Consider the following 26221-nt stretch of genomic DNA (forward strand, 5'->3'; position numbering starts at 1 on the left):
CAAATCCACAAATTGTTAAAGAAGTCAGAAGAAAGAGCAATTGCTTGGGTGTAGTTTTCTTGTCTGCTTCAAGGTTTAAAAGTCTCCTATCTTTGATATTTAATTTTTCATTGAATCCTCTAATCCTTTCCATGTTCTTTTTTATTCTAGTTAAAGAATGGACTTGATAATTCTTCCCCACCTTTGACTTCCCATAGAGGGATCGGACGATATTGTGGTGAGAGCCCTCCTACCATAATGCACACTACAGACAATCAACTCTTCGTACACTTCATTTCTGATGGAATTAATGAGGGACATGGGTTCAAATTCACTTATGATGCTTCAAATCTTGGTGAGTGGATGAAAAGACATGTGAGACATTGAATTAGACTTAGTTTCATCTGCAGTTTACTCAGTACATGTTATTGCCAGAAACATATTTCCAAATATTTTCATATGTTGACCTGATTAGCATTTCTTTTATAAGCCAGTAACATGTACAGAGTATAATTGGCCATGCAAGTCAGCAAAAATCATTCCACCTCTTCTGTGCTCTATTGATGTTTGCAGACAGTTTTGGCCCAGAGCTCCCATTCCAAAGCAGTGGCCACTCCTTAAAAATATGGAAATAGGCACGGGTCAGCTTTGTGGAATTTCCCAAAGTTTTGTAGAATTAACACTGTAATGCCCATAAAATTGAACATCTTGGATTGTGAAGAGCAATACACTTAAATTACAAAACTATGTATTTTTAAGGCATTATAGGCATTTAAAATTTAAAATGTTTCCCAACTGGCACTTTTATAAAGTTTTGTGAAATATTTGCAGTTCAGAAGCAGCCCTTTGGAGTTGAGCTGTACCCTACAGTCAAAGGTCCACACAAGCCTTCCTTCACCCCTCTTCCTCTGACCCCATCTATATGTTATTCAATTTCTTTCTCTCAAATGTACATCGATATGTACTTATCTATGTTATTCACCTCGTAACCTCCTTTATTAGTGAGTCCCTCTTCCTGCGTGAAATTTCTTCTGAATTCCCTGTTGGATTTATTGAAAACTATCTTGTATTTATGGCCCGTAGATCTGGTTTTGCTTGAAAGTGAAATCCTTCACAACCCTATACCCTATTCCAACCTTTTTGTAATCTCGAAGGTGTAAGGTTCTAAGTAAAAGAATTGTACCTGATAATAACTAAATCTCTACTTAGACATTTCAAAGATTATAGGAGTGGGCTTATGATTGAAGACTGATTCTGTTGGCACTTCTACCATAGGATTTGCATCAGTGTGTAATCCCTGGTCAAAAAGCCTTCCCCAGTTCCCTTAGTTCAAAATGACACACATCCCTAAAATGGAACTTCATTCTGAAATAACATTGAGTGAACATGTGGAAAATAAAACTCTTTGATGAAATTATCCTGTAGCATTGGAATGAGTTTAACATAAGTAAATCAGTATCCTTGTTATAATATTATAAATAGTGCACAGAATATTTTTGTCCAATTGGTCTGTCCTCTACAGAGCCAAGCGTGATTAATACTTGTATCTAAGCAAATAGTTTACTTAAGGGCTATAGCTCTCAATTGTAATCACTAGGCATTGTAGTTGAGGTGTATATATTACTTTTTCCACTGACTTTAGCAAAAGAAATGTAAGTTCTACTGAGTTGTGCTGAGTTTTAATTTTTATCAACCTCTATTAATTAAAACAACTATCAGAGGAAAATGTAAGCCAAAGTGAGGTATATTCATGATGATAGGCATTCTGCCAAGCCCTTGACTTGTCTTATTTACGACTCACTATGTTTTAATGAAATGACCTTGTTGCAAGTAAGAACTGAAAAAATTAATTCTAATAAAGACTCTGACCATAAAAATACTTCAGAGGTTTTGATGCAAATTGTGACTATTGACACAATTTCCTGTAGGTTGACCTATGTTGTATGACATGGATCTATCAAAGTAACATTTTAATAAATGCGAGACTGACAATAACTATATTGTCTGGGCAAACAGGGAACAGTAGAGTTATTGATTAAACAGTACTTCATGCAGCATTCAGATGGTGTAATTTGGGAACAGTTTAGAACTCCAGTGGGTAATGGATTGTTTTCTCTTATTCAAGGATGCTTTTCATTATACTGAAACCTTTTGTGTAATATAATGGGCTAGATAATACCGCAGAAATTCTGGATAGCTTGATGAAAGAATGTTTCGATGTGCCTCTCAGCACTAGAGAATTCTTGAAAACAATTTCAGGGATTAAGAATTTTCCTTAGTAAAAGCCCTGTCTGATCCAGTGATGGGTGTGTATGATCACAGCCCAAACTGTTATAGTTGCAATTAAAAATCACTGCAAAAGTATACTCACAGAGCAATATTGATGAGCATTTGGGGAGTATTATCTTCATACTAAAGTATTTGAAAAGCACTCTATTTTCAGAACTTTTAAAGTTCATTATTATTATGTAAATGATTCCAGACAGATACTACTTTACACATAAACATTTCTGATTTTTTTTAAACATGCTTATTTTGGAGGATAGTGTTTATCAAGCTTTTGTGATGACTTTCATTTTGAAATGAACAATGAAATCTGATTTGTTCTTTTGTAGCCTGTGGTGGAAACATTTTTATTTATGATTCTGATGATGTTGGGTACATTACCTCAATGAATTACCCTGATAATTATCCAGAAAGTATAGACTGTACGTGGACTATCACTGTTCCAAGCGGTGAAGCAGTTCAGCTTGATTTCGACAACCTTTTCTACATCGAAACTCATCTTGAGTAAGATCAATGTTTGTGAATGTATTAACCTTGTTATTTTTGTAATTTGGAAAACAATGAGTAATATAAAATATGAATTCTTGATTGGATCATAATTTCTTACAAAGGTGATGATTGAACTTGAGCTGGATCTTATTAACAAAATGTACACATTGCCATTTGAAGAGACTATTGGAAATAAGAAAATAGAACTAGAAACCAAAAATACTTGTGAAAGGTGTAATATCATGGAATTGACCTTAAATAAATATATTAATAAAACAAAGATTTGCAACAGGACTTAGGTAGATTATGCAAGTAGTAAATTTAATTTGACATGATCAATGCACTCAAAAGGTAGGTCAGTCTACAAAACAGACCTGTGAACAGCAACAGTTATATCACTTCAAATGTCCAAACAGTGTAACAATTCAATTGAAAAATCCAATCGAAACTAGGATACAAAGCAAAAACAGTATTGTATGAATATACACAAGTGAACTGACCAAACCAAAAAGAAACAGAACCCTATGATTTGAGGTGCAGACTACATCTCTGAGTCTGAGCAGCCAGGAGTTCTGCTCCATTAGATTGCCACAGGAGGAGCAAGATTCCTGTAATTTTGTTGTTTTAGCCCATTTAAGTAAGAATAATAGAAAATAGATTGTTATGCCCTTTGAGCCTGCTCTGCCATTCAACACAATTATGGTTGATCTTCTATCTCAACATCATATTCCTGTTCTCTCCACACCCTCCTTGATGCCTTTTAATCAATAAATCTTTGTTCTTCTTAAATATATTCAGTGATTTGGTCTTCATTGCCACTTGTGGCAGTGAATTACCACAGATTCACCACATTCAGTATAAAGAACTTCCTACTCATCTCAGTTTTATCCCATATCCCGAAATTGTAGTCCCTCATTCTAGACCCTCCACCCAGGGGAAACATCTACCCTGCATCACGAATGTCTTGTCCTGTTAGAATGATGCATGTTTCAATGAGATCCCCAGTTATTCTCCCGAACTTTATAGAATACAGGCCCACTTGACTCAATGTCTCCTCATTCATACAACAGTCCTGCATCCAAGAAATCTTTCTGGTGACCCTTTATGCATTGTCTCTTTGGCAAGTATGTAATTTCTTAGGTGAGGTAACTAAATCTGCACAGAATACTCCAGGTGTGATCTCATCACAACCCTGTATAATTGTAATAAGACATCTTTGCTCCAATACTTAAAATCTTTTGCAATGAAGTCCAAAATATCATAAATCCATGTTGACTTTGCCTAATCCTGTTGATATTTTTTAAGTGTCCTGTTATCACAGCCATTATAGTAGATTTCAGCATTTTCTTACTACTGATTTTAGGCTAATTGGTCTGTAATTGTTTCTGCTCTTGCTCTTTTACGTAGTGAGGTTACATTTGCCACCATTCAATCCATTATCAATAGGATTTTGGAAGATGACAATGTATGTACCCACTTTTTCCTCTTTTACTACTCCAGGTTGCTGATTATCAGTCTCTGGGGATGTATCAGCTTTCAGTGCCATTAGTTTATTGAGCATTTTTTTATTAATATTAATTTCCTTTAATTTCTCCTTTTCGTTAGATTCTTGGTCTCTTTTCATTTCTTGAAAGTTACTTGTATCCTCTGTCAAGAAGGTATAAAGCAAAGTATTTGTTTAAATGCTCTGCCATTTTTTGGTTCTCCATTACTAATTATCCCATTTCTGACTGTAAGGGATCTGAATTTATTTTCTTTTTTCTTCTTTTTACAAACTTGAAGAAGCTTTTACATTTTGATTTTATGTTCTTTGAAAATTATTCCTCATGCTCTTTTGTTCTTAAACTGTTCTTTGCTGAATTCTGAACAGCTCCCAATCCTCAGGCTGTTTACGTTGACTGACAACCTTATATGCCTCCTCTTTGTATCTAGTTAAATTGCTTTTCCTTATATGCCTTTGCACTGGAAAGGAATGTATAATGGTTGCATTTGTTCCTTAAATGCTAGCCATAGCCATTCCTTTTTGTGACACTTCTCAGTCTATCTTAGCCAGCTCACTGATACCCCTTTAATAGATTCTCCTGCTTAAATTTAGGATCCTAATTTTGGATTAGGCTACACTTTCCATCTTAATGAAAAGTATATAATTAAGAATTTCAGCTACACATTGGGCAATAAAATGGTTGAACAGGTTCAACGTGTTGATTGGCCTATTGTTGATTTCTTTGCTATTTTTCTTCATGACTGTTAGCTATTCAGCTGCAAAGGGAATCATGGATGAATTCAGTATTGTCCTAAATTTTCACAAATATGGGCCTCAGGAGAATCATAGATGACAGTGTTTGGGAACAATTTGTTCTTCTCCAGCATACGCTCTCACAGTCAATTGTATCATTCCACAGTCGATATATTTAGATTAGATCAAGACCAGAACATGGGACAGTCCTTGTCCAACTGGCTAAACAATTCACTGCCTCAACAAACAAAGCCTTCAGGAGATCGTAAATTATTCAATGTGTAGCACTGATTACCAGTTTCAGTGGATACCAAATCTTACAGGATTCACTGGTGTTTGTACTTGATTTTGCTCCCAATGAGCCAAGCCAGGACCATAACTTATTAAATCTACAGAATAAATATCAAACGTAAACAATTTCCTTTATGTTTAATGTTATAAATTAGTCATAGAAAACAAAATAATCTTGTGAGCATAATGCACTCTTCAATAATCACAGAAAAAAAACAAAAAGCAAAATATATAGGATCTGTAAGTCTGAAATAAAAACAGAAAATGTACAATATATTTGGCATTTCATGTCATTGACATCTCATTACAATGGGAAAAAAATCTTTGTGCTTCGTAGTTAGATTTAACAGGACTAATGTTTTCATCATCAGATGCGACTTGGATTACCTGGAACTGCGTGATGGAGCTAATTCAAATGCCCCTCTGATTGGGCACTTCTGTGGATCTACTAAATCATCCAGCCAAAGATCTACAAGCACAGTTATGTATGTGAGATTCCAAACTAACACCGCTTTGAACCATGTGGGATTCAAAGCTAAATACTCAATAGGTATACTAACTTTGTAAATTGTTTATAAAGCTTGTATCACAATGTTTTTTGGAAGAAATCAGTCATTGTTTATTGCTCAAAGGACATGAGATTGAATATGGTAGCATTAATTATTTCAATGATGTCAACTTCTGCAGGAACCATTAATCCATGTAGTGGAATTTGCAATATGTGGTCCCAGATAGCCAAGCCCTGTGATGGGGCTTTATACAGATCAAAAAGTAGAATTTCCCTATTTTTTAAAGTGATTTTTATTTACATGGAGTTTTGCAGACCTTGGTCTAAGCTCTGAAAACCTCTAATGGGGTGCATCTTGCACTAAGTGCTCTTGTGTACTTCCCAGAAATCAACGTCACTGACCTCTTGGTAGCCTTCTCTGAGTCTGAGTGAGGACCCCTAATTTAGCTGCCCATGGTGAGAAATTGTATCACTGAGGGTGCATTTGAGGTGAAAGTCTGCTGTTGAAGTCACTGAGTCTGGCTGCAGGCTGACAGAACTTCAAAGGATAATGTTGTGCTCCTTGGCAATGGATCAACTTTGACTTTTTTAAAAATATATATATATTTGTCCTTTTCCTTAGAGGTTAGGCACTTAGATACCTAATTGGTTCCTCCAATTATCAGTGTTTGAAAATTTAAGCATTATTTGTCCGGATTTACTGAATGGAATCTCTCAACATGTAGCCCTTCGCATTCCAATGATGGCTATGTTTGAGATGGAAAGAAGCTCCAATCCCCAAATGACAAGGAGAAAATTTAAACTAAGAGAGAAGATTTAGAAATATCCAGGTTCTAGCTTTTTTTTTATATTTCACTTAACTATCACTGAATATTTGACTGAATTACACAAACAATTTTTTGGATTTTTGGAGCTGTAATCCAAATGATAGCATCATTCCTATGAATTTCAGAAAGATATCAGTCCAGAATTGAAATGTTGCCAGATGTATATAATTTTGTATAGCAATGGCAGCTCATGGGTTAAAAGAATTATTGCTTTGGTTATATGTTAATTTTTTTTTAAACTAAATGTTAAGAGTTAGAACCTTGAAGCATTTAATGAGGAGCCCTTGTTTTTTTCCATGTTTTTCCTGATCACATTTAGCTTCTTGTGGTGGAATGATATCTGCACAGAGTGGAACTCTTCAGAGCCCCAGGTTTCCTTCACTTTATCCAGATAATTCTCACTGTGAATGGTTTCTGGAGGGACCCACTGGTCATTACTTGACCATTACTTTTGAGGTATTCAATCTGGAAAACACAGCCACGTGTACCAAAGATTTTGTAGAAGTTCGAGAATATAATGCAAGTGGTGAGTATGACAAATGTCAATAAGTAGTCAGTCTTTTTATGAGCCAACACCCCAATTAAAAGAAACTATAGTTTCTTGCTCATCTTTTAGATTTGCATCATTTGCCCAACTAAGAAAGCTGATACAAAGTTTTATCAGCAGTACTCATCAGCTTCTGGCACTGAACCAGATAAAAGTAAAACTGATATTGGGCTTGTGCCTTCAGAGAGCTATCTGTCCCTGAATTCTAGCACCTATCACTGGTATCATTATGTCTGGTCAAAGTCCTGCACCTGAGATCATCACATTTATGATGAAATATATTGTTTTCAAATTATGGTTTCATTAATTTCTAACATCATAATGCAGTACGTTGTACACATAAATTTTGTGGATGATCTGCTCGTGTATTCTGTGTTTCTACTTAGATTGTTGGCACTAGTTAAAAGTAATATCAGGAAAACTTTAAATTTGGCCTGCTTTTCCTGGGTGCTTTCTAAAATCTGAACTTTTATAATGTGTTAAATCAGGAAATCTGCAAATTTTTTGGATCAGTTTGAAAATCTCAATAACGAAAACTTTTTTTTAAAGTTGATGATCATCAAGTTATGTAAGTAGAGTAGATGAATACTTAGTAGATTATTTTGCCAATATTTTGGGATTGAACCCATTAGCTCAAAGTGGTTGAATAAATTAAATCATGTTTTTATTATACTGTATCACGAGATTTTTCTCAGTATTTTTTCTCCACTTTTTTTCTGTTATCAGATCATCCACTAATGGTGGCACTAGTGTAAAAATGAACATTTATTAAACTGCTCCTACACTTTTCCAAATAGTTCCCTTCTACAATCACTTCTAAAATAGGGCCTTATTTTTAGCATTTTATCAGAAAGACGAATCTGACAATGCAGTACTTCCTTAGCCTTGTTCTGCAATGACAACCTGTATGCCTGGATATTTATGGCCAGGGATTAAGTTCTACTTTGGATGGTTGCCAGGCTGGTGATAAGCCATGGAGTTACATAGCCTGACATCTTTGTTAAATCAGCATTCGTGGCAATCTTTATGATCTGGCAAGAGGCAGAAAATCTGATACCTTCTCCATGTGGCTGCCATAAAAATCAGGTGTAAAGGTGGGCAAATAGGTAGAGAGTCAAAGGCACAACAGAAGGTATTTTTCTTGGCTCTTGACTCACAAAAAGATTTGAACCCCTCCCCCTCCCCACTTTCAGAAACTTAATGTCGTGTTACAAGCAAACATATGGGTTAGAATCAGGAGCAGGCCATTCAGCCCCTTGAGCCTGCTCTGCCAGCTAATAAGATCATGGCTGATCTGATTCTAACCTCAACTCTGCATTCCTGTCTACCTGCTGTAACCTGTCAGCCTCTTGCTTATCAGTCTTAACTTTGCTTCCACTGCTCTTTGAGACAGAGGACTCCAGAGAACTTCAAATTTAAGAGGGAAAAATTATACTTCATCTCTTTCCTAAATGGGTGACATCTTATTTTTTTAAACAGTGACCCCTGGTTCTAGATTCTACCTCTGTGGGGAAACATTCTCTCCACATTTACCCTGTCAAGACCCTTCAGGATCCTTGATGTTTCAATCATTTGGAACAGTCTGCTACAGTTAATGTAAGGACCAGTGGTCAAGCTGCTATTGGTACCTCAAATTTTTATTGGAGTCTTTTGTGCATTGAAAGGATCCTAATTTACAACCTGCAAGTCAGCTGCTTCCTAAAACAGGCATGTTTAGAGTTCCCTTGCAAAATTACAACCAAAACTGCTGGCAATAGATTGGGAGAATGAACTGGTGGTTGATAATTTGCACACACGATTTTCAGAACACTATTTCATACACAGTGGATCCATGAAAATTGGTTCCCTTGAACGGATCCCTAATCCAGCTTCTGACTCAGTGATGAACTTTGTTACCGAATGAGCCACAAATCTTTGTTCATTTTTTTATTTTTTCCTACACTGTTTCAAGAAAGTCTTTTCCTAGTAAAACTACTCATGTAAGCATTATTATAGCAAAATAAGCTACTGTGACCTGATTTGGGTTTTCTCAATGAGCCATGATCCATATACCAACTCCTTCTAATAGTGTTGTCTGTGAATTTACTTCTTGATGATTGGTAAGCTTGAAATTGTTTCCTAACGTCAAGTGGCATGACATATTGGAGAACTAATATATTGCGGTAACAACCAATCTGCTGGAGGAACTCAGCAGGTCAAGCAGCATCTCTGGGGAGAAAGGAATAGTTGATGTTTTGGGTCGAAACCCTGCATCAGGACCCTTTCTCCCTACAGATGCTGCTCGGACCCGCTGAGTTACTCCAGCAGATTGTTTGTTGCTCCAAATTCCAGCATCTCAGTCTATTGTGTCTCCATGATATGTTGTGCCGTTGTGCTCTTCCATTGCTTATTTTGTAATGAAGATATCCTGACATAAAAATCAACCATCAAAATGTAAAACAAATATTAAATACTTACTGTCCTGTCACTTACTCCAACCAATGTTTTGAAAGTAGCAGAACCATGTGAGAAAATCATACAATTGCAAGAGTTGATGGTCTAAACACGTCCATTAGTCTTGATCATTTTATATTGATGTCATCGTTCTTTATTTATTATTATGAATGTATCTCATACAGGAGAGATGGCTCCTGGTGGTAGAAACAGAATCACTGACAGCATTTATAAAGTGTCTAGATGAGCACTTGAATCACCTAGGCATGGAAGGCTCTGAGCTAAGCACTGGAAGATGGGATTAATACAGATGTGTCCCCACTGGTCAGTGTGGACGTGGTGGGCGACTGGCCTTTTGCCATGCTGTGTGAATATATGAATCTATGGCTCTTGTTGATGTTAAAAGTGCAGAAGGTGCAATATCTGACATTGTTTCACTCATACAGGGCGTCTGCTGGGTAGATACTGTGGCAAAACATTGCCTCACGCTATGGATACTTCAGACAGCTTTGCCTATGTCGTCTTCAGCAGTGATGCATCTGTCAATGACACAGGATTCAGTCTGCATTTTGTAGCCAGCATTAAAGGTAGTTTATTCCTGCAAACAGTTAAATGTGCTATGTGTGCATACAATCTAAAACATTTTTGTTAAAAGTTTTTGTCCTCTTCAAAGCACAAGATCTTAGGAGGATAGAATGACATTTTTTTCTCATATTTTGTCAGCAGCCAGATGTATTGTTTGGCCATAGCCAGCCTACTTCAGATCAGTAATTGTATCACACTGTCCTAACCACAAAAATGAGAGGAAATCCAACCAAACTACATTCAGTGTTCCACAAATTAATAGGTGGAGTTAACAACTGTGTCATATGCAGTTTGTGTTCTGCCAGGACCACTCAACTCCAGACTGCAGTCTGGCTTTGACAGAAAATATAGATGCAATATCTGAATTCCAGTGATTGGTGAGAGTGCTTTCTCCTGATATCAAGGACATAATCAACTAAATATGGCACCAAGGAGCCCTGATAAATTGAAGTTAATGAGAGTCAGGGAAAATCTCACTAATGGCTGAATAGATGGTTATTCTTATTGGTCCTTTCCACCCCAAAAGTTTGCTTCAGCAGCTCGCAAAGCTGAACCTTTAGCTGCTTCATCAATGGCCTTCCCTCATTCATAGATTCAAACAACGGTCCGTTTACTGCTGATTGCACAATGTCCTGCTCCATTCATGATATCTCAGATAATGAAACAATCCATTCCAGCAACAAGACATGGATAAGTGTCTAGAAATTTTTGGAGCATTCAAGTCTCACACAAGTACCATGTTCAGCAAAATAGAGTCTAAGCAGTTCCTTTATGTTCAGCAATACTTTGAAACTTCAAAACAGTCCCCTTCATTGGCTCGGTATTCAGAATCTATACATCTACATTCTACACTACCTTTGTACCATGTCTACATTGTATACCTCCACAGGATGTACTGCAGCAACTTTCTAAGGTATCTTCAACAGAAAATTTTAGACTTACGACTTCCAACATCCATGAGGAGAATATAAACCAGGCACAGTTCAAGCCACGCAGCGCACTGAGCTAGACATAAATCTTCCATTCCTCAATCAGTTCCAGATTAAAATCCTAGGATGCATTGTTGAAGCTTCGAGAAACATATGGAGTGCATACCAGTTTCAATGATTATGTTCTTATCCATTGTTAGCCAGCCCTTGGCCTAGGTTAACCCCAGGGGGTTACAGCCCAAACCTTAAACATGCATTCTCTTCCAGTCCTGCTTTAATTCAGATGTAGAAGCTTTAATTTTAACATAACCCTATAGGTATGCTTCATTAAATCTGGTTACTATGTGGCTTTACTTTGGAGTATTAAATAAAGCATAACAAAGGGAAAAACTAAAAGTTTCCATTTATTCTATGTATAAAATTCTTTTTCTATATAAATCTATATATATATGAAAATCTGTCTAAACTCTGGACCAAAGTCTCCTTCAATATTGTCAATAGCATAATTATTCTTTGTTTGTAATAATGCTACAGTTATTCATTAAACATGTCTCAACAGGATAATGTAACATGATTGATAGATTAGAGATAAAAGTTTTGCTTTCTTATGGTTACAATGAAATTGAATGGCCTAAATGTTGTTACAGAATGTGGAGGTGAAATGACTGCAAGGACAGGAACTATCAACTCTCCGAACTACCCACACTTTCGCCCTCACAGTCGTGAATGTGAATGGAGAATTACTGTGCAAGTCGGACAGAGAGTGACGCTAACCTTCAATGATTTTCGATTGGAAATGCATAATCATTGCAACTATGCTTATGTTGATGTAAGTCAACAATCATTTTTGTCAAAAATTAAATCATCTGATAGTAACTTAGAATTTAATCAGACCAGTTTTTGTTTTCCTTTCCTGGCTGTGAACAGGAACAAGTTGGCTGGGCCTGCTCAGGCTAAACAGCTGCAAGATTTCTTGTCCAAGGGCATTAATTCTGCCCAAAAGCACATTGCAAGATGGCCTGTACTCTGTTGACATCTTGTGCATCAGTAGATTTGAGGGGCTGAATGGCCTATTCTTGATTCTATGTAAACTGGAGCAGGAAAAAGAACTACAGTTGAAGATATACCCTTCAGCAACAGTCAGTGTCCTTCAAAGCTTAAGTGGAAGTAGAAGATAAGTGCTTCATTGTCAGCATCTTTCTTTAGGTACCCTGGGATTTCCTGGATATCCACTGATCCTCTGGTCAGGGGTTGCTGATGGCAGCACCAGCCATTATGCATAATTTCCTTGTGTCCCCGATAATCAGCACTCAACTGCCAGATGAGGAAATATAGCAGGCTGCAAGTAATATCCTCCCTGTCTCATTTTTGTAGTGTCATTAGGATTTTACCTATTACAAGAATAAGCCTATCCCCAGCTATACATTCCTGAGGGAAAAAAAATTCAACAAATTTGGCTCCACTAAATTGAATTTTGACAGACTTTATTGACCACAGGTAAGTTTCATTATCCTGCTCGATGAACCTGTGTTTGCAGAAACCATTGTGAATAATTTTTGTTGGTTACCACTTTGATTTTACTGAAAAATAGTTCTACAACTGGACATTTTAACTTTAGTTCATTGGTCATCAATTTTGTGGCTCACCCAATTCAGTGCTCCATTCTCAATGTAGGCGGCAAGCCTTCTTGCTGTAGATAGGTGAGAGTGTTTACCAATATTTAAATAAGAGTCCCATTCTAATTTTAGAACCCATAAGTTCCCAGCCACTCCAGGACATCCCTGATGTCCTCCTTTTTCAGAAAACAGGGCATTTCCCTTACTGTGGTTGATGGAGCCCTCGCCCGCATTTCCCATGATCTTACCCCACCTCCCCTCCCCACCCCCCATGGACAGAACAGGGACAGAATTCCCCTGGACTTCAGCTTTCATCCCACCACCCTACTCATGCAGCACATCATTCTTTGAAACTTCCGTCAGCTACGACATGATCCCACCACCAGCCCCACCTTCCCCTTCACACCCCTTTCTGCTTTCCACAGGGACCACTCCCTCATTTACCCCTGGTTCACTCATCCCTGCCCACCCATCCGTCCCTCTCCCCAGGCACATTTGCCTGCAACTGCAGGAGGTGTAACTCCTGTCCCTACACCTCCTCCCTCACCACCATCCAGGGCCCTTAACAGCCCTTCCAGGCAAGGCAGATATTCACATGCATCTCCTCTAACCTCATTTATTGCTATCGGTGCTTTCGATGTGGCTTCCTCTACATTGGTGAGACCAAGCACAGACTTAGCAACTGCTTTGCCAAGTACCTGCGCTCCATCCTCCTTGGCCTTCTGGAACTCCCAGTTGCAAGCCATTTTCATTCCCCTGCCAATTCCCACACTGACCTGTCTGTCCTCTGCCTCCTCCTGGCAGTAGTGAGGCTAAACATAAACTAGAGGAACAGTGCCTCATATTCTGTTTGTAGTCTGCAACCTAATGGCATGAACATTGGATTCTCCAATTTCAGGTAAACTGCTCCGCCTCTGAGTTCCTCCTACATGGTTCCATCCCAACCCCCACAGACCCCCATCACCCTGTTTCTTTCCCCTTCTTTCCCTTCCTTCACCCACTCACTCCTCTCATATGCCCATCACCCACACGCTCCTCCCACTGGGTCCTCTCCCCCTATTGTTCCCATCTGCCCACCCCATCTCCCTTATTTGATTCCTAGCTCCATCTTCTTTTACTATCAGATTCCATCATCTGCAGCCCTTTGTTGCCTCCACCTATCACCTCCCAGCTTCTGATGCTTTTTCCACTTTGCCAGCTCTCTCCTTACCTGGATCCATCTATAACTTGCCAGCTCTTGCTCCACCCCTTCCCCACATCTCTTTATACTTACTATCTTCCCTCCATCTTTCGGTCCAGATGAAGGGTTTCGATCCAAAATGTCAACTGTCCATTTCCCTCCACTGCCTGATCCACTGATTTCCTCTAGCAGATTGTTTGTTGAAACTAAATACTCAAGTAACAATCCGATAAACATTAATGGCTAGGTTTACTTTCATCAGATGCCACACTGTTTGGTGTGTATCAGCAGGCTTTCCAATCACAGAAGTGAACAGGAAAGAGAAATTTGGTAACCGTTTTACTTCTCCTTGGTGTCCATCAAAATGGTGACTAATTGCATCTAAGCCTCATTGCTGCCCAACCCCTCTCAAAAGCACAACAAACAAAAAAAATCAGCAAACTCAACCCCAACCAGGGTTTGAATTGAGACTCTACTCTCTTATTATGAGAGATTCGGGTATCTACCATGCACATACTTCTTAATCAGGACTTATTAGACATCTTTAAAGGTACCTGACTCTCATTAGTGACAACATTGGTGCTTTAAAACATTGACCTATTATCATAAAATTAAATGTGAAAAACTGTTAAAGCTGTTAGTCATATCAAAAGCAACAAGGATTGCTTTGGTTAATAATCATTGGTTGATTATATATCTGTCACTAGATATACAATGGACTTCATCCAAATTCTCCCAGATTGCAGAAATATTGTGGCATCGTTGAGAATGGCACGCAAGTGAAATCATCCGGAAATACCATGCGAGTTGTTTTTGTGACTGACAGGTCACTTTCAAATGGAGGTTTCAGTGCAACCTATACTTCAGAGGAGGATGCAGGTCAGTAATATGATACTGACATAGGAAACATTTAATATTATGCCATTTTTAATTTAACAATTTAGCAGTGAAATTTTACATTTAGTTTTAATTCTGACCTCTCTTTATTATTTCATGGAAGGGATGTGGGCAATGGTGGCAAACTCATGTTTGTAATGCATCACTGAGAAGGTGGCAGTGGGCTACTGGAACCTTGGTGCTGATGGTAATCCCACAATGAGGGTCAGGAAGAAGTTCCAAAATGTTAAGCAAAAAAAAATGTAAAAAGGGTGTTATTGGGTGTTAGTGTTATTTCAGGGGAAATTTGCTAATGATGATGTTTGGACTTCTCTTGTCCTCAGAGGTAGGTAAGAGTTGGATGGAATTTGCATATGTGTGATGAGATAATGTAGCAAACTGACCAATAAATTAAAGTTTTTGTTAATAAATCAAAGCGTATCTGATGCTATGTGCCTGTGATGCTGCTGCAAGTAAGTTTTTCATTACACCTGTGCATACATATACTTGTGCATATGACAATAAACTTGACTTTGACTTTAACTTTGACAGTGAAGTGAGGATTTTGAAAATATACTGGGGAACAAGAAGCCAATGTAGATTGACGAGGACAAGGTTTATAGATAAATAGGATTTAGTAAAGGCTTTTAAAGTTGTTATTGTGTAAAGTCAGCACTGGTGGAACATTAAGTTACAAAGGAATGGATTGGAGAACTGGTGGGAGTGTTGAGAGGTGGGAGGGACAGGGTGATAGTTGCAGAAGAAATGCTATAGAGTAGAACTGTCTTCTCATCTGTGCTGCACTGTTGTAGTACCTAATAGTTATAGCGACTTCACAGTTCTGATTATTAAAGTGTTTTTAATTCTTTCTCTTGGGCGATAGCTTGATTGTATGTTCATTATTCTATTACTTTTCTTTTAAAATTTTGAATCAAATTGTCTTTGAACTATGTTTTTGTGATATAGTATTAAACACAGTTTGACACTTCTGAGCCCACGGTTTGCTGGCTGAAGTCAGTTTGATCTGCTTAATAATAATAGCTCTTTTTCCTGTATTGTGCAATTTGAATGGACGGTGACATCTAAAGACAATAAGTAATATTTATGACCTTATTTCCCACCCACCAACAAAATCTTTCTTAACTGGATTCAGAATCACTTACTTTATCAGTTAATCTAATGGCCTACCAAAATATATTAGGAATTGGATAAGACTTATCTCACAAGAAAAAAAATTTAAAAAAACATTTGTTTTGGCATTAACTCTGACTTTGATAGACTCTTTCCTGAAAGGCACTTCCAAAGACATTAATGATATTGTTTAGAACAAGTATTAAATATCGTTGTGGAGGTAAAGTGCAAAATTTCAATATTTTTGGTGAAATAAATAGTTCCTACATTCTGCACTGTCCAAACTAGCAATCACAAAAAAATTGCAAAACTGGGACATGCATCTTTTGACAAGTGATTCTGGTGGTCTGCTGCCCTTTAAGAGCACCAGTCAGTTAACACACATAAAGAAATCTGTCTAACGTAGTTAATAGCACGTGGATCTCGCATGGGAGAACTCCTCCACCAGCCTCCTCCAAACTACCAAGTCACAGACACCTCAATCTTTATAGGGGTACTGCTGAATTTTTTAATTAATATTTTATTGAAGCTTTTTTGAACATGGAAATTGTATTTTGGAAGTGGGGAAAACACTTTAATTCATACATTACTCCATTTTATTGTGAGTTAATGTATGAAGGTCATCCAACTTCCATCATTAAACAATTAAAATGAGCTGTGCACTTTGATGACATCATCACTTGAGGAAAACACAATGGTCAAATGAAACCTCTATTAGGGTGAATAATCCTCCAGATGTGCCAGGGCTAATTTCCTCATGGGCAGGCTTTCTGGCAGAAATGGGCATACACTTCAAAATGGGTAAATTTTGATTTTAGTGTGGGATTTATGCATATAAATAGGTGCCTATTGATCTATTTTCTAGGCACCAATGTGCTGTTTCTGTGCTCCAGACTAGTGTTTAGATGTTAGCACAAGGTTCATGGAGAGAAGTCAGGGTACAAACTGGCATGTAGTATTAATAACAGTAACTGTAGTATCAAAACATTTAAATCTTAAATAAAATATACTGTATAATTTAAAACTAAAGGCCTGCAATTTCATATAACGAATCCCGTCTTAATGTAATAGGAATTAAGGCACAAGTTGAGCTCAGGCTATCCTAGCACTAGTTCTTCAGATGAGCTTTCAATTCTAAACCAATTTTCCTTTATCTTTTCACATTTCTTTCCTTTTCAAAACATTATCCAATTCCTTTTTAAATGTTTCCTGAACTCCTCTATTATGGTAATAAATTTTAGTAATAACACTGTATCCAAAATGTCAATACAGTTTATTGTGCTTTTGTCTTGGGTAGGGTTTGAACTCATGATCTTCTGATAGATATGCAAACAGTGTCCTCAGTCAGGATGAAAATTAAAAATGTTGCAGTAGTGTCTCCTGGATCATGCTACTAAGAAAACAACCCTAAAAAAGCCCCAGCCATTTATCCATTGTCTTCCCTTTTCTGTTTCATATCTATTGTCCAACTATGCAGTCTTTGCAATATGTGTGTCTTTATTTTTGCAATAAATTCCTTACTCATTCAAGTTTTAACTTTATTTTGTTTTATAATTTCAGTGTGTGGCGGTACCCTAATGGACCCAAATGCTGGGAACTTTAGTTCTCCAAGTTTTGATGGTGTATCCAACTACAGAAATAATCTTAACTGTGAATGGGTCATCCAGAATTCCCGCATTGCAAATTCTTCCATTTATCTAGAGTTCACCAGTTTTTACATTGGACATCATCCAGTTTGCCAACAAGATTACATTGAACTCCGAGTTGGTGAGTAAGTGGTGCCTGTAGATTAATGAATGCATTAACCGTTTACAGACAATATTATGCCTTTCAAAATATGATACCTTATCTGCTGTACCACACTGCCCTCTCACAATAAAGATTTATGGCCAGATGCTGGAAAACCTGGTCTACTTCCCATACCTTGGGAGCCACATCTCAGGAAAGGCAAACATCAATGATTAACTTCACCATCTTCAATGTACCAGCACACCTTCGGTCAATTGAGAAAAAGGGTATTTAAAGATAAAGATTACCCAAAGCTTGCGGTCTGCCAGGCAGAAGTGATCCCTGCCCTCCAATGTGGTCTGAGATTTAGACTATCTATGGCAGATCATCCTGGAAACATACCACCAACGTTACCTCCGCAAGATCCTCCAAATTCCCTGGAAGGATAAGCAAACTATCATTCTTGTTCTCTCCCAGGCCAACATCCCCAGAAATAAATCCTGAACTTTCTCAGTTAGCCTTGTCATTCACGTGCCCAAACTGGACTACCCAAACCAACACCCTATTCCAAGCTCTGTGCTGGGAAGAGATTGCCAGGCAGACAGCAGAAACAATTCAAGAATGTGCTCAAAGCCTCCTTGAAGAAGTCCAGCATCCTTACTGACTTTTGGGAACCTTTGGCCCATGCCTGCTCAAAGTAGAGATGAAGCATTCAGGATGGTACTTGAGGCCATGCATTGGGAGCACACAGAAGCCCTGCATAAGTGGCAGGAGTGCATCACCTCACAAATCACCCATCCATTTGTCCCGCTCAACCGTCACATACCCTATCTGTGGAAGAGTGTGAGGTTCCCACATTGATCTCATCAGTCACATCAGATCTGATTAAAACCAGAAGCAAGTCATCCTCAAAGAAATAAGACCTTTTACAGATAAGGAGGTGAAGAATGGTACCAGTAACCATTTTGCTTATCTTCTCTCTATTGAAATGTGAGACTATTGATTGGAGAAACAAAGAACTGCGGATGCTGGGATCTAGAGGAAAAATGCTATGATGCTGGAGGAACTCAGCAGGCCAGGCAATGTTTTGGGTCAGGACCCTTCTTTAGGCCAGTCATGCACCTATTGATTATGTTAGGTGCATGAACGAGGATATAATGAGTTAAGTCGTAGATTAGACTGGTATTGCAGTTGATGGTCCATGGTATTTGAAGACAAATTATTGGAAAGCTATGCAAGATCATTAAACCACCTGTACTGCATACAGGTTCTTAACACTACATTTCTGGCCTTGAGTTCCACCAATATCATCTTCCAGTGTCTCCTGAGGATGTATCTGGGGGGCTGCATGCATCCCTGAGAACACTAGCCACCAGAGCTCCATTCTACTCTTCCATTAAGACCTCCAATAAGGTGTCTAAAAACCACGTGATGCATGCAGTCTGTCATAGTTGACCACTGTTGAATCTTCCCCAGCACATTTTTGAAAATTTCTCTCCACCTCTGGCACCCACAAAGCACCATTCTTTTAGGACGAACAGGTTGACTTTAAGGAGGCCCCGACATTCATGATATCCTGTATCCTGTCCATGCATTGCTGCTACTGAACAGGAAAAGGACTGCTGGCTGCACACAGAAATCATTTGAGACAGCAGGCAGTTCAAATTTGGGGTGCTGCCTCCATCCTGGTAAATGGGTTATATTAATCATAGCAATACACACAAAATGCTGGAGGAACTCAGCAGGTCAGGCAGCATCTATGGAGAGAAATAAACAGTCGACATTTTTCGTCGAGACCCTTCATCAGAACTCAGCCCTGATCATGATACCCACGCCTGTTTTGGCAATTTGTCCTATTCAGCTTTCATAAATTGAACTAAAACACTGAAGGTGCTGGAAATATGAATCAAAATCAGAAAATGTTGCAAACACTTAGCATCTCAGACAGCATCTCTGGAGAGAGAAACTGAGTCAACTTCCGAGTCAATAACATTTCAGGAAGGGGGAGGGTCTGATGGACAAAGACCCTTTCCTCTTCAGCTGACCTGCTGAGCATTTCTAGCATTTTCTGATTTTGATAAATTTCACAACCTTTGCTTCTCCATTATTTGAAGATGAAATTGTGGAAAATGTGGTTGAACTCTAACTATATTGTGCAGGTGTGGCAACTCACCGTCTAGTCGGGCGAACCGGCTTGGCAGTCGGGTCGCGCGGCGTCGGAGCGACGAGGCCCAAGATGGTGGCGGGCCTCGTCTTTCCGAGCGACGGGGAGAACCCGCGCGCGGGAAAGTCCTGATGACGTAGGACTTACGTCATTGCGGGTTGTTTTGGGCGGGAACATTCTCCCTTAAAGGGCCCGCGCAAGGCGGGAAAATAAACCAGTTCTGTTTGGCAATCCTCCGAGTAGAGTCTTGTTTTATTCCGCGATAGCAACCGCTACATTGGTGACCCCGACGGTCCAAACGGCTTTTGGACCCGCGAAATGGACGACAGCGCAGCAGCCAACGCAGTGGCCCTCAAGCTGCCCACCTTTTGGACACTTCGGCCCAGCGTCTGGTTTGACCAGGCCGAAGCACAATTCCACCTTCGGCAGATCACCTCCGACTCCACGAAGTACTACCATGTGGTTAGCTCTCTGGACCAGGAGACAGCCGCCCAGGTTGGAGACTTCATCCGGTCGCCTCCGGAGGAAGATAAGTACCCGGCTTTCAAAGACCTTCGGCCTCTCCCGTCGTGAGCGTGCTGCCCGCCTGCTTCATCTGGATGGCCTGGGGGACAGATCCCCATCTGCCCTAATGAATGAGATGCTGGCATTGGCCGAGGGATACAAGCCATGCCTGATGTTCGAACAGGCCTTCCTCGAACAGCTCCCCAATGACATCCACTTGTTGTTAGCTGACGCCGACTTCAGCAACCCCCATGAGTTGGCCGCCCGGGCAGATGTCCTGTGGAGGGCCAAGCACGAGAGCGGTTCGTCCGTCAGTCAAATCACCAGGCCGCGAGCCCAACGCCCGCCTCGCCCGGCCCCAGCAACCGAGCAGCCACGCCCCAGGAACGCAGACGACGACATGGGTGACCAGCTGTGCTTCTACCATCAGAGGTGGGGTGCAGAGGCCCGTCGATGCCGCCCACCCTGCAAGTTTCAGGGAAACGCCAGGGCCAGCCGCCGCTGATGGCTACGGCGGCTGGCCGCCGACAGAGCCTCCTCTTCATTCAGGACAAGAAATCTGGACGGCGTTTCCTTGTTGATACTGGAGCGGAGGTCAGTATTTTGCCCCCGACAGGCCGCGACACTCGTGACAGGCCACCAGGTCCTCTACTCAATGCCGCCAACGGTACAACGATACGGTCTTTCGGCACCCGTATGCTTCAATTACACTTTGGCGGCAGCCGTTTTACCTGGACCTTTACCCTTGCCACCGTCGCCCGACCACTCCTAGGAGCCGATTTCCTTCGGGCCCACAACCTGTTAGTCGACCTGCGAAGGAAGCGGTTAGTCCACTCTAGCACTCTCCGGACCTATCCCCTGGGAGAAATCAGCCCACCAGCCCCGCGCCTGGACTCCACTTCCCTTTCTGGCGATGATTTCGCCAAGCTCCTAGCCGAATTCCCATCAATTTTGGCACCTTCGTTTACAAATTCTAGGCCCACACACGGGGTACGACACCACATCATTACCACAGGGCCACCCCTTCATGCCCGAACACGACGATTACCTCCAGACAAGCTCCGCCTGGCAAAGGAAGAGTTCCGTCACATGGAGGAGCTGGGGATTGTTCGCAGGTCAGACAGCCCCTGGGCCTCCCCCCTGCACAGGGTCCCCAAAGCCACCGGAGGGTGGAGGCCCTGCGGCGACTACCGCAGGCTGAATGACACCACCACCCCGGACCGCTATCCCATCCCTCACATCCAGGACTTCGCAGCGAACTTACACGGGGCCCGCATCTTTTCCAAAGTGCACCTCGTTAGGGGATACCGCCAAATCCCGGTCCATCCGGATGACGTCCCCAAAACTGCGATTATCACCCCATTCGGCCTGTTCGAATTCCTTCGGATGCCGTTCGGCCTTAAAAACGCTGCGCAGACCTTCCAGCGGCTGATGGACACGGTAGGCCGAGACCTGGACTTCGTGTTCATTTACTTGGACAACATACTGATCGCCAGCCGTAACCGCCAGGAACACCTTTCCCACCTCCGCCAGCTGAATTCCCGCCTCCGCGATTTCAGCCTCACGATTAACCCGTCCAAGTGCCAATTCAGACTTGACTCTATCGATTTCCTCGGCCACAAAATCACCAGCGACGGGGCAACACCCCTACCCGCCAAGGTGGATGCTATCCGCCATTTTGCCCGCCCCGACACAGTCAAAGGCCTACAGGAATTCCTTGGGATGGTCAACTTTTACCATCGTTTCATCCCTGCAGCAGCCCGTATCATGCGCCCTCTGTTCTCGCTGCTGGCTGGTAAGGGCAAGGACATCACCTGGATTGACGAGGCTGTGGCTGCTTTCGTTAAGGCCAAAGACGCCCTGGCAGGCGCCACGATGCTGGTACACCCCAGGACTGACGTCCCGACTGCCCTCACGGTAGATGCGTCCAACACCGCGGTGGGTGGGGTACTGGAACAGCTACTCGAAGGCCACTGGCAACCCTTGGCATTTTTCAGCAAGCACCTTAGACCGCCCGAACTGAAGTACAGCGCTTTTGATCGGGAACTTCTAGCGCTGTATCTGGCGGTCCGGCATTTCCGATACTTTCTAGAAGGCAGGCCTTTCACCGCTTTCACCGATCATAAGCCTCTGTCCTTTGCCTTCTCCAAAGTCTCCGATTGCTGGTCAGCTCGTCAGCAGAGACATTTATCCTACATTTCCGAGTTCACAACTGACATCCAACATGTCTCCGGAAAGGATAATGTCGTTGCTGATTTACTTTCCAGACCAACCATCCACAACCTATCCTTGGGTGTTGACTACACGGCCCTAGCTGACGCACAGCAAGCTGACGACGAACTGCCCAGCTACAGAACCGCAGTCTCGGGTCTGCAGCTCCGAGATATCTTGGTTGGTCCAGGTCAGCGGACCCTACTTTGCGACGTTGCGACTGGTCAGCCCCGCCCTATAGTCCCTGCAGCCTGGCGGAGACGCGTTTTTGACTCGGTACATGGGTTGGCGCACCCGTCCATCAGATCTACTGTCCGACTGGTCGCCAGCAAGTTTGTCTGGCATGGCCTGCGCAAACAGGTCAGTGAGTGGGCCAGGACTTGTCCGCACTGCCAGACATCAAAAATCCAGCGACACACCAAGGTCCCACCACAGCAGTTCGAGCCTACCCGTAGGAGGTTCGACCACATACACGTCAACCTCGTGGGCCCTCTGCTGGTTTCAAGAGGAGCCCGGTACCTCCTTACCATCATGGACCGGTTCACAAGGTGGCCTGAGGCAACCCCCCTGGCTGACATCACAACTGATTCCTGCGCCCGGGCGCTGCTCACAACTTGGGTCTCACGTTTTGGCGTTCCAGCCCACATCACTTCAGACAGAGGCACCCAATTCACTTCCAGTCTCTGGGCTGCATTAGCGAACCTGCTAGGGACGCAGCTGCACACCACCACGGCCTACCATCCTCAATCAAACGGGTTGGTGGAACGTTTTCACCGCCATCTGAAATCGGCCTTGATGGCCCGCCTGAAGGGTCCTAACTGGGTTGACGAGCTGCCTTGGGTCCTGCTCGGCATACGCACTGCCCCCAAAGAAGACCTCCGCACTTCGTCAGCTGAGCTTGTATACGGGACGCCACTAGTTGTCCCCGGGGATTTCATACCTGCCCTTCGGGACCAAGGGGAACAACCCCCAGCAGTCCTACAAAGACTGCGCGAGAAGCTTGGCGCCTTGGCCTCGATTCCCACCTCACAGCACGGTCAAGCCCCATCCTGCCAGCCCAAGGAACTACGGGACTGTAAGTTTGTTTTCATTCGCAGGGGCACACCTCAGGCGCCATTGCAACGACCATATGAGGGACTGTTCCGAGTCATACGGAATAACGGATCCACTTTTATTTTGAACATTGGAGGCAGGGAACAGGTTTTCACGGCGGACCGCCTCAAACCGGCCCATTTGGATCTGCAACAGCCTGTCGAGGTTGCCACGCCGCGACGCAGAGGCCGCCCCCCTAAGCGGCAGCTGGCACAGCCCACGGACCTTGGGGACTGTCTCGCCGGTTCTGGGGGGGGTTGTGTGGCCACTCACCGTCTAGTCGGGCGAACCGGCTCGGCAGACGGGTCGCGCGGCGTCGGAGCGACGAGGCCCAAGATGGCGGCGGGCCTCATCTTTCCGAGCGACGGGGAGAACCCGTGCGCGGGAAAGTCCTGATGACGTAGGACTTACGTCATTGCCGGTTGTTTTGGGCGGGAACATTCTCCCTTAAAGGGCCCGCGCAAGGCGGGAAAATAAACCAGTTCTGTTTGGCAATCCTCCGAGTAGAGTCTTGTTTTATTCTGCGGTAGCAACCGCTACACAGGCATGATTTTTCCTATTTGCTGTTTTAATAAAAGCATTACATTATTTTAAATAAGTGGATTAAAAACCTTAAAAATGTTTATGGGAATTCTTTGAGCCTTTAATTACCTCCTTTGTTTATCTATAATCCCACTCTACATTGGGAAAGTTTGTGAGCATATGAACCTAGTTTCTTCTTCTGTAATGGCATATAAATTATAGTTTGTCTACTAATGGAAGCTTTATAAAAATGAATTGAAGTCTGTGCATGAGAGGCAGTTACTCTAAAAGCTGTTATAAATTCCATTAAGCATAACTGTTCATTAGAAAGTTGTCCCCATGCCTAATTTACAATACAATAAAAATTAATATAAGGAAAAGATTTACAAACATTTCAACATCACCTTCCTTCTACTCCATAGAAATATTCTTTTGGATATTATCTGTAAGTTTAAAATGGAATGTTGTGCAATATTGACAAAAACTCGCTGTCTTTTTCTTCCTTGAACCCTCAGGAGATTCCAATGGTGATTTAATTGCCAGGCTTTGTGGTCAGGCTACTCCAAATCCACTGCTGATTCCCTTCACCCAAATATGGGTTCACTTCATATCTGATTCATCTGTGCAAGATCTTGGTTTTGTTGCTAAATATAGCTTCACAGGTCAGTATTTTTACTTTAGAATAGTGCCCATTATTGACATATTGAAAAAAAATTAAAGCCTTAAAGTTACACTGAACTATATTAATGAAAGAAAAATTAAGACATTCATAAAAAAAACAAGTTTTCCTTTGTTTTGCCAAGAAATGTGTTGCCCATCACAGAATAAAGTCGAATGAATTCTACCAATATCACCAGTGCAGTGTATTTTCAGATTGTTTCAAAACGTATTGGTGAATTTACGTTATAAAATGTAAATTCACCAATCTAACACTCCCAGTAGGAACATATTTGAAGGTATCATGGGTCAGATTTGGGGCTGCAATATATCAGTCCTGGTTCTTTGACTTGCATTCTTTGTGTGTTGGCCTACCTCTCACTTTGAGCAACAAAATTTGTTTTTTTTATTCTTTTAAGGATTGTCGGCTTGTCAGCTCACAGGCTGAGCCAGTATTTAATTGCCTGTCCCTAATTGTTCTTGAGAAGGTGGTGATGACCTGGTTCTTGAACCTCTACTGTCCTTGAGGTGTGGGTTTATCCACTATGCTGTTAGGGAGAGAGTTCCAGGATTTTGATCCAATAACAGTGAAGGAATGGCGATATATTTCCAAGTCAGGATGATGTGTGGCTTGGAACACCATTTCCAGGTGGTGGTGTTGCCATGCCTTTGCTGCCCTTCTCCTTGTAGCTGGAGAAGTCGTGGGTTTGGAAGGTGCTGTCTAAGGACTCTAGGTGAGTTACTGCAGTGCATCCTGCAGATGGTGCAAACTGCTGTTACTGTGCATCAGTGGTGGAGTGAGTGAATGGTTGTGGATGGGGTGCCTATGAAGGGGGTACTGTGTCCTGCATGGTGTCGAGCTTCTTGAGTGTTATTGAACCTGCACTCATCCAGACAAGTGGAGAGTGTTCCATTACACCCCTGACTTGATCCTTGTAGATGGTGGATAGGATTTGGGGAGTTAGGAGGTGAGTTACTTACTGCAGGATTCCTCGTCTCTGGCCTGCTCTTGTAGCCACATTGTGTATATGGCTATTTCAGTTCAGTTTGTGATCAATGTTATCCCCCAGGATATTCATAGTGGAAGATTCAGTGATGGTGTTGACATTGAATGTCAGGAGGTGACTGCTGGATTTTTTGTTGTTGGATATTGTCATCATGTGGCACTTGTGTGGCAGGAATGTTGCTTGCTGGATATTGTCTGGGTCTTTCTGCATTTGAATATGGACTGCTTCATTATCAAGGAGCTGTGAATGGCGCTGAACTTTGTGCAATCATCAGCAAACATTCCCACTTTCAACCTTACAATTGAAGGAAGGTGATTGATGAAGCAGCTGAAGGTGGTTTGGCCTAGGACACAACCCCGAGGAACTCCTGCAGAGATGCCTTGTGGCCGAGATGATTGAACTCCAACCACCACAACCATCTTC

The 26221-nt window shown here is 41.6% G+C and overlaps 1 protein-coding gene across 1 annotated transcript in view; it reads left to right on the forward strand.

Moving 5' to 3' along the window:
* The window catches only part of cubn (cubilin (intrinsic factor-cobalamin receptor)), a 264528-nt gene that overhangs the window by 139074 nt on the left and 99233 nt on the right, over positions 1–26221 (forward strand). Inside the window, 9 exon segments of the mRNA XM_052016186.1 lie at positions 151–334; positions 2595–2769; positions 5653–5831; positions 6936–7142; positions 10043–10183; positions 11758–11939; positions 14614–14785; positions 17474–17680; positions 24650–24796. Of these exon segments, the coding sequence (XP_051872146.1) occupies positions 151–334; positions 2595–2769; positions 5653–5831; positions 6936–7142; positions 10043–10183; positions 11758–11939; positions 14614–14785; positions 17474–17680; positions 24650–24796 (1594 nt within the window).

Source organism: Pristis pectinata, chromosome 5 (assembly GCF_009764475.1).
Source record: "Pristis pectinata isolate sPriPec2 chromosome 5, sPriPec2.1.pri, whole genome shotgun sequence".
Lineage (NCBI taxonomy): Eukaryota > Metazoa > Chordata > Chondrichthyes > Rhinopristiformes > Pristidae > Pristis > Pristis pectinata.